This window comes from Buceros rhinoceros, unplaced genomic scaffold, assembly GCF_000710305.1.
Source record: "Buceros rhinoceros silvestris isolate BGI_N320 unplaced genomic scaffold, ASM71030v1 scaffold13236, whole genome shotgun sequence".
Classification (NCBI taxonomy): domain Eukaryota; kingdom Metazoa; phylum Chordata; class Aves; order Bucerotiformes; family Bucerotidae; genus Buceros; species Buceros rhinoceros.
This window is the reverse complement of record NW_010418167.1, coordinates 61,819-71,283: the sequence shown is the minus strand read 5'-3', so window position 1 is coordinate 71,283 and position 9,465 is coordinate 61,819. Positions and strand designations below refer to the sequence as shown.

The window sequence follows — 9,465 nt, the reverse complement described above, 5'->3', positions numbered from 1 at the left end:
AGGAATGTCCTGGAAATATCTGATGCTCCTTTGTATTGTGATTTCTAGTCTCTGCATCTCCTTTGAGCCAGTCTGATTGCACTCTGACTTTGAGACTCTTGAATAAAGTCTTAAGCAGACTAGCATATCCATCAAAGTGAGTCCTTCCAAGAGTCTTTAGTATTTTTCGAGAAAATTCTTATGAAGTTAGGATTAATTTTCAGGGTATAATCAGAAATTCTTCAGGAATGGATGATACCTAAGCTTGGGACTTATTTCACTAGTACCTCTGAAGGTGAACACAAGGTTCTGTAGTGTTAGCAGTTGAACTGAAGAGAAATGTCATGAAACTTTATTGTGGAATTTAGTACTGTTATTTCTTGGTGTCATGACTTGGCTGTCATGGGTAAATAGTTTAAGTTACGGATAAACTTTCAAGAAAAAAATCAAGATATTACTGCACGAATGTTGTCTAGCCTTTTGGCAGGAGAGTGTCACAGTTAGCTGACATTCATAATGAGATGACAATATTAATAATCCTAGTTTTGGGGAAGAATTTTATTTTTATTTAATATTTTTCACTCAACTTGAGAGTATCTGTGTCATCTGAAGTTCTTAGGATAATTTTAGTCTTTTTAAGCTGCATATATTTTTGCAAGGATGTGAGTGGAAAAGCTTTGGCCAAACTTGAACTGCATCTGCTAACTGCTGAAAGAGAAATGGGAAGATGCTGACAGGTGAGCTCTGGTTGATTTAGCTGAAGCAGTTTTTATAATGGTACCAGTGCTAGCTGTCAATCTTGCCCTTGTGCTGCAGGTGATTTTTCTCATTGCATGTGGCAGAAAGCATCGTTTAGACTGTGAACATGGCTTTGAGATTATGTGCAGGTTAGTATCCTCTGTGTTGGATGGGAGGGCAACCTCTTCATTTTAGAGCTGTAGCAGATGGTTTTATTTGAACCCTATGTCCTTTTCAAAAGAGTTGTCTTGTTAGTTTCATACTAAATTACATTTTGCTGGCAGAGAACTGGAAACCTTTTTTTTCTGTCAGTCTGGGGCTATAACTAGAATTCTTTTGGCTCTCAATGCAGCATGCAGAATTGTAATTTCATCATTTCATGCAGTTTATTTTAGTTGATTCCTGCTAGGAGGCAGGATCATGCTAAATTTTGCCACCTGTAGAATTCAGTTGGACCCTTGTGTCATTTTGCTAACACTTATAGCTAGAAATGTGTAGCAATAGCCCTTAGATTCATGCCGTTAAAACTTGTGACGTTTTAAATAACGCATGAGGTATTTTACTATCCTAGAGCATACGTGTCGCTTTTGTAATTTCTAGCTAACTTTTTCAGGTAACTTGAATGCTGCTTAAGTGCTGAGTTTTAAGCTTACTTTTTCTGGAGATAGAGCTGAGCTCTTTATGAGATATGCCACACATCACTGGGGAAGACAACAAAATTGTTCTGACTTACACCGCAGTAAATCCATTAATACATTTGGATATTGTAAGATGAGGTATAGCCTGAAACTTGGGTAAAATCAGTCTGTAATCTTAAATTTCTGAATATTGATGAAGTCTTTCTGAACGCTGAAGTCTGGTGGTTAAATTCAGGAGCTGTTGAAGTGTTTCAGATATCATGGTAATAGCATCAAAATCCCATTGGTAATGAAAGTTTGGGAAGAAGTGAAAGTTCTGTAGTGGCTCCCTAAAGTAGCAGGAAGCCAGACTTACGATGAGGTGAGAAAAGCAAAATTAAGAAAATAATCGTGAGAGCAGTTTTAATATCTAGAAAACAATTTAAGTGGATCTGAGCTACCACTCTTGTGGTCTAGTTCAATACTGTTCTCCATGGCATCTTGTCATCTTTAAGAAAACTACTGTACAAGTCAGTTTGTCAGATGCTGATCCATAGAAATTCCTTCAAATTTCACGTTTACAGATCCCTTCTCTGTAGCAATCCGTGCTATATTCCTACGGTGAGCCTACGAGCAGGAGCGGGAAGAATCACCCAAACGCCGATGTGGTGTGCAGTGAGACCCATCTATTGTTTACAGTGCTTCCCTATTTATAGACAGTGGATTCTTGTTCACGTGACTGGTTACATAGCGATTGGATATGTTCCTTGTCACACAGACAGTATGCACCTCTTAAGGCGCTATGATTGGATAGAGGAGTTAGTTCGCTCGCAGTTTCTGATTGGTTAGTGTTAATCAAACAGGAGCTAGTTAGAGATACAGTTTCCCACACGATAGTGTTGCAGCTGGGTTTCGGCTGCTAAGTTTCCCAGAGAGAGTAGCATATTTTTCACAGTTCTAATTTCTGCTAGAATGATAGCAACACTTCTCCTTTATTTTTTATGATACATGCTTAGTTAGACCATAAAAAGGGTGAGAGCCAAAATTGTTACTGAACAGACCTCAGCGATGCTGCAGCCCTGTTCCTTCTGGCTCTCCTGCAGTTGTTTCTCCCATTAGATTATGCCAACTCTGCTTGTCATGGGGAAAACCATGTATTTATGACTTTTTGGGTCTACATTTTAGTTTTATTTATGTTTAACTCAGTGAATCACTTCATTAGATGGGTTCATACGTTTGCACATGCCGTCTCAAAGCAGCTGGAAGGAGTGCAGGCAAGAGTGGAATAGGATTGGCATTAAATTAGTGTTAACTTGGGTTGGTTTATGCAGTAGAAGTGGTTTGTTCCATGTAATTCAAAGGAATACTGAAGAGTAGTAGGGATTTATGAGACTGTCCTGCAGTCTGCTTCCAACATTGCCATGGAAGATTATAAATGTAGTAACTTTTGGTGGTGTTTGTTTCTGTTCAGTTGTAATGGAATTAACCGAGTTATTAATGTTGGGATTGCTGTTGCCTTTCCTCTGGGTGTAGAACAAGATGCAGACCTATGTTCATTCTCTGGTTGTATATATTTTTGTGTTTTGGGCTTGCGGTTTTTTGCAGCAAGATTTTTTAAATGCAGAGGTTTGCAAAGATACGCTTAGTCCTTATTTCCTTATCTTCAGACATGCCTTGCCAGTTTGTCTAACTTTTTGTAATTTTTTTTTTTGAATGCACTTAACTACTTAAATATTTAATGAATGCCTGATGGTTTTTTGCATGTAATATATATCTGGTGAGCAGAGCTGCTGGAGAAATTTGCAAAACTCAGGCTACCTGAGCAGGTAGTGTAGTGCCATAACATGATAGTGAAGGTTTGCTGCTTTGTAGATATGCTCCCTTTAGGTATACTAGTGTTTCAGTGCAAACGTAAATACTGGTTTCATGTTTAAAATTTGTCACCTTTAGTTTGGATTTCAGGGTTCCATACTTTTAATAGTTCAAAAATCTTTCTTAAAATGCAAATTTGTCACAGTTGGAATCCTGTGAGAAGGGATCTGTTTGAAACTGTAGGGATTTGGTTTATAGATAAGGCAGTCTGTTATACAAAGGCAGCATGATATACAATTACACGTCCAATTCACAGCATTATTTAGAACTCTTCACCTAAAACAAGTAGCTAATGAAGTGTTTCTGCAGCTCTACATTTCTCTAAAATGGTCTGGTTTAATATTATCATGTTCATATACCATAATATAAGCATGCTGAATGCTATATAAAACATTGATGACGGAGTCTGCCTTTTGAGAGCCAGCAATTCTAGACGAGAAAATGCACGTGGAGGTCAGTGACCATATTTGGGCTCAGTAGAGTGCTAGAAGGTCTGCTCTCAAGTTCTGAACAGTGTGTGGGGTTTTGGTGGGTCACATCAGTGCATGGCATGTGACTAACTTGAAATTAATCTTACTTCTTTTAAACTTCTTTTAGTAGGGGTGAGCAAAATAGATGGTTCCGGTAATGTAGGTCTTGGGTTGTCTTATGTGAAGTCTAGAAAATGAGTATATGAAGTAATTTTGCCTAAAGGACAAAGCTAAATGATCCAGAGAGCATGCTGTAAAACTCTGTTCTTTCCCACGTCAATCTCATGAATCACCGTAGTCTCTGCTTTCCAAATGCAATGCAGGAAAAAGTGTTCCATGATCTAGGTGTATGGGGAGAGGAGTACAGGGAGGAGTCAAAGAATGCAGGTGCTGTGATGAGTGAAGACAAACTTGGTATAGCTGCCTTGACCTGTGTCAAAGGGAGGTACACAATCACACGCTTCCAGCTTGCTAAGGCCTGTATTGGGATCTTGTAAATAATATGGAATGATGTACGCAAGAGCAAGAAATCGGATACGCATCTTCAGAATTTTTGTCATGCTTAATGTTTTAGTATTTAGAAAGCTAAGCAAGCTGACTTAAAAACCAAACCAAACCCGGCTGCCTGAATACTGATAGTATGCTGTATTTTCTATTTCTATATGTCTGGCTTTCCCAAGTTGCATCATTGCTATATTTAAATTTGCTTGATGTTTTTTGTTGATGAAAAGATATTGCATAAGTAGCCTGGTTCTTTGCAGATATGAACACTTAAAGCATTGTTGTCTTTTGTAACTGTTAAGTTTCCCCTTTTTATTCTTTTTTTTCTTCTTTGTCTTACATTATTTGCCTGATGGAATTCTTTTCAGCTTGGCATTTAGGCAGACATTTCTGATGTGTTCTTGCCATTGTGTGTCATAGCTAGCTTTTAACATTTCACATCAAATTTAGCCTGACTTTTTTGTTGGTTCTGTTCTGCTTTTCTACAGTGGACAGACCAAAATCCCAGCAAATCAGAACTTCTGGTACCATAAGGCGAACCTCTTCTTTGGACACAATAACAGGACCTTACCTCACAGGACAGTGGCCACGTGATCCCCACGTACACTACCCTTCATGTATGAAAGATAAATCTACTCAGGTAAAAGCTGTAAAACAAGACAAAAGAGATGTTCCATGTAACTGATGTCTTCCTGATAATACTTTTACCATCTGATCTGGGATCTTAGCTCAACTTAATTCCAAAGAAATGTGGATTCACTTAATTTTATTATAAATATGAAACCCTAAAACCAGGATACAGTAGTGTTTTTTTTAATGTGCCCATTCAGTAACATAGTATGCAACAGATAATATTTTTATGCTTTTAGAAAACAGTTGTTAAAAATAATTTTCCGTATGTGGGCAGATCTGTAGAGGCTAAATAAGGAGATTGTGATCTTAGCCTTGTATCTGGTTTATTTTGAAGGTGCTATATGCAAGATTGTGCTGAGTGTTATTTAAAAAAAGATTCCATAATAGTAGTGTCTGACAAACTAAAGAGTTTATTAAATCATGATGATAAATCTGCGGGTCTCATAAAGCACATTTGTGCATGTGCGGGGGAGCAGAAGGAGGGAGATTACTGTTAAGAAGAATTGATCAGTTTGTCACTAGAGGGGAAATTAAGAAGCAGCTGAGAGTGAGCATGCAGCATGGCTTTGAGTTGTCCCCTCTCTTGCTTAGGAGCAAGAAAGACAAATAAAAACGCTTTGTGGAATAGTTCCCTCTTGAAGCCAGACATCAGAATGAGAGCCTCACCACCAGCAACAAAGGGAAGGCTACTGAAATTATTTATGGCCTAATACCCTTTTGATACCTTTAGATCCACCTCAGGGCTCTGTCCTTAGCAGGAACCTCTGGCAGGTAGGCTGCTGTGGCGCTCATTGTCTTCCAGTGTTCTTTGGCTAGAAAGAGAGGCATTATTTCTTGCCTGATTCCTCCTTATGCTAGAGCTTGTTGCCCACAAAGTTGATCACTATCAAACAGGTAAAAATAGGTAATTCCAAACCCCCTAAATTACTAGCAAAGGAGTTGCATTCTTGTCTTTTTCAGTAGTGTTATTAGAGTATGGAGTAAGTCATCTCAGTTTGTGTTCTGAATTAAACTGGAAACTAGAAGAAACTATCGATCTTTGGTTATTTTGTCAGTCTACCTGCATGTAGGGATGGTTGTTATGTCAGTTTTCTATTTCTTGGGCCATGATTCTGTTCTGTTGTATCATGGGTGTTCTGCAAAAGAAAATGATACTTGTGACATCCTATCTTTCATTTATAACTCTTTTGCCATGAAGAATTGTTTTTAATGGATGCTTATGTTGTCACAATGTGTGTGATACCTTTAAAATATCACGCAGCAGCTCTTTAAATGGTATTTGGGTATAGTGTTTTGTATAGTAGTGAATTTCTCAGAACAAGTTAGAATGTATAAATAATTTTCCATGTTTCTTTAAAATATACTGTAACACAATTGCAAGAAGTCCTCTGATAGGGGAAAGATAAGTCTATAATGCTCAGAAAAGAAAAAAGATCTGTCCGTATGTTCCAGAAGTCCTATTTAATGAATTTGGGAATCTGGTGATTAAAGTTGTTTTAAGGAAATTTTTAGAAACTTGTGGGACCCTATAAGAGAATGCTGTCTTATGTCCTACTCATTCCTTTTGAAACCAGCCAGCCAGCTACCGTCATGTAGGATCTACTTAAAAAGCTCTTAATCCTGGATTTACTCCAAGTTGCCTTGCTTTCACAATCCTGTGCCTTGAAAGTCTGTCTGTTTTGAAACCGTAATTTCCATTCAGGAGGTTTTCGATAGCATGCTTTGTAGTTACTGTGTTTCTTAACCCCTCCCTTAAAACATATATCCATATCAAACTTGACAAATAGCCTTATGAATAGAAAATTCAGAATATTTGAACATTCACAAACAAACCTTTTCACTAGTTACATAAAAGAGAAACAAACTTCTGTAAATATGAGTTCCAAGCATTTGGCAGTAAAATTGCTTTCCTAGTGGGCTCGAGTGTTCAGGCTATTTGACCTGTTGGCTGTCATCCTTTGCCTCATTCAGAAACACAGCTCAGGGAGGAAAAAAAAGTTAAAATGAGGTTTTACCTTTTCAGCATAATCAAACGTAACAGAGAGGGAAGACAATATTGTTGTCATTAAAAGCAATTTTATTTCAGAGGTATAATGGCTTGGATTTGCTGTATGTCTTCTAACAGAGTTACATTATCAGTCTTTTTATTCAAATTATGATGTCTAAGTTGAGTTGAAAACTGTGCATCTGGACTTCTCAGAGCCATGTGAATATATAAAATGTAAAAACAGCCATAGTGACAGACACAGGTAATTCCCTTTTTTTAAATAAAATGTTCATTAGAGGGGCTTCTAGATAATCCTAAAATATTGACTTGTTTTGGTTGTGTAGGGTTTTTCTGTTTTTTGAGTTCTGTGCGGTTCGAAGTTTATCTAATTTCAAGAACTAGGGATAGTTCCAAGGTGTTGATAGGATGCATGCATGGCAGATTAGGTTAAAATAAATTAAAATCTTGCTCTTTGCCTGAGTACCAGCACAAGTACTTCTACTACTTCATGTTTGTTGGGTAAATCACAGTCCAGCTCATGGGAGTTCAAATAGTTTACAGTAGCTGAAAATAGTAATACTTGGTAGTTTAGCAGAGTCGAAGATGGTAACAAACAAAATGAATAAGAACAAGGTAATGAAAGTCAATAAACCAATTCTTTTTTGTATGAGCATGTTTCATTGGAGAATAAATTACCTCTTGGTTTTCTTCTAACTCATGAACAATACTGTCAGTATAACTTATAATGTAGGTGGAATAATTATTTCTCTTTCAAGGGTACTTTTTGTCCCTAATTAAATATTAATTTAAAATCCAAATTTTGTACAGTTCAGTGAAGGCGGTGGTTATGGCTGTGAATTCTTGTATTTGAAAAAAAAAAAGAAATGTCAGATTCTGGCCTTTGCTATGATATGATGAGCCTTTCATTAGTGTTATTCCAAGTCCTTGTTTTCCACTTAAGTTCTTTGAACCTGTATGGTGCTTATGAATAAAATGTTTCTTCTTTCTCTAAAACTGAACCAGGATTTAAAACAAATTCAATAACATCATATTATTTAAATAGAGGAAACAGAATTTTGTTTGTGTTCGTTTCTGTTGCCTCTTGGAGAACAGTAACTATGGTTCATACTTCCGTATTCTTACCCACCTCAGGTGTTCTGCTGAAAACACTGAAGAAGCGGTGAGGTTGTTATGTTTGCTTTTGGCAAAATATACTCTGGCACTGTGCTTTGTGACATTAATGCATTAATGTCAGAATTCTGCGTGCATTTATGTTTGTATGTGTGTACGCATACAACTAGCATCTTTAAGGAGCAGCAAGTTTTGGATTATCAAAGGTACACCGCTTTATTTAGTAGTGTTTTAAGTGTTTCAGAAATGCAGGGTAACTTGTTGTAGGAAGGTGTTATACGTGTTGATGTACTTTGTGATCCCCTTCCCAAGTTCCTCCACTTTCCTACTTGCCTTGTCATTTTCAGTGAAACTTGAACTTTTCATTAAAGCCATTTAAAACTTGGTACAGCCTCCTTCCCCAGTTTTTCCATGTCTGTTGGGAGCACTGAAGGAGCAGTTTTGCCTGCTTCTCCTTCGTGTTATATATGTGTTACACTCTTCCTAGTGTATCGAATAATTCAATATTGAAATGGTTATGCCTAACTTCAGAATTTTCTGAAACATTTGGATAATTGTCATAATTTATCAATGTAATTATTTGGCAGTGGCTGAATAATTTAAAAGATTTTCATAAAATTAAAAAGGAGATATGAGGGATCAACATATATTGATATTATAATAAAGATACTGCTAGTTACAAAAACACTGCTAGTTAAAGTTCATAGAATCACAGCATCATCTGGTTGGAAGAGACCTTTAAGATCATTGAGTCCAGTCATCTATGTAATCTTTCTTGATCTAAATATAAAGAAGAGAACAAATGACCAAGTGGATTATGATTCAGTGTTTCCCTGCCCCCCTGCCTCAGCTGAAAACTTAAACTGGATTCCAATATGCCTGGATATACCTCTCTCGTTGTATATGGCAATTATGTATTATACCAACAGAAATTAAAGTTTGCAAAATACCTTTCAGAATTTTTACATCTCCAATCTACAGAATAATGCAGAGTTATTAAAGTGGAATGCTTGGCTAAAATACATTTTTGTTCTTACGTGTGTGGGTCAAGGGTTAGCATAGTTAGCTCTCATTAGTCAGCTGAGTAATATTTTGGGGTTTTTTGGGTAGAAATTTTGTTGCTTTAACATCATTAACCAGGAGGCTCAATTACATGAAGCTTTTTCATTGGTGTATTAGTTATCATTGCTTTGCTGTGATATTTTAATGATGTACTTTGGGTGAAAGGGACAAAGAGGAAGAGATGTCATACAGCTATGACTTTATCATTCTAACTTCTCTTAACCTGCTGATGTATAAGAGTAGTCAAATTAATTTCAAATTAATTTCCAATGCTTTAAGCTATTTCTGTAAAATTTCTAGAGGGCCTTTGAATGCTTTAGAAACATCTGAGGACTCATCAGACTTTATATTCTAGTGCTGTTGTTGCATTTCTCTTGAATGTGGATGTTCTTCAAAAACATTATTGCTTCCTCTGTAAAATCTAGACTTGTGTTCTTAATTGTTGTACCGATCCCCCAATGTAGTTAATGTGGAA

The 9,465-nt window shown here is 36.8% G+C and overlaps 1 protein-coding gene across 1 annotated transcript in view; it reads left to right on the top strand.

The window, feature by feature from the left end:
- The window catches only part of GLCCI1 (glucocorticoid induced transcript 1), a 49,284-nt gene that overhangs the window by 12,440 nt on the left and 27,379 nt on the right, over positions 1-9,465 (top strand). The window contains exon 2 of the mRNA XM_010138432.1: positions 4,666-4,817. Coding sequence (XP_010136734.1) covers positions 4,666-4,817 — 152 coding nt within the window. The remainder of the gene's footprint in view (positions 1-4,665; positions 4,818-9,465) is intronic.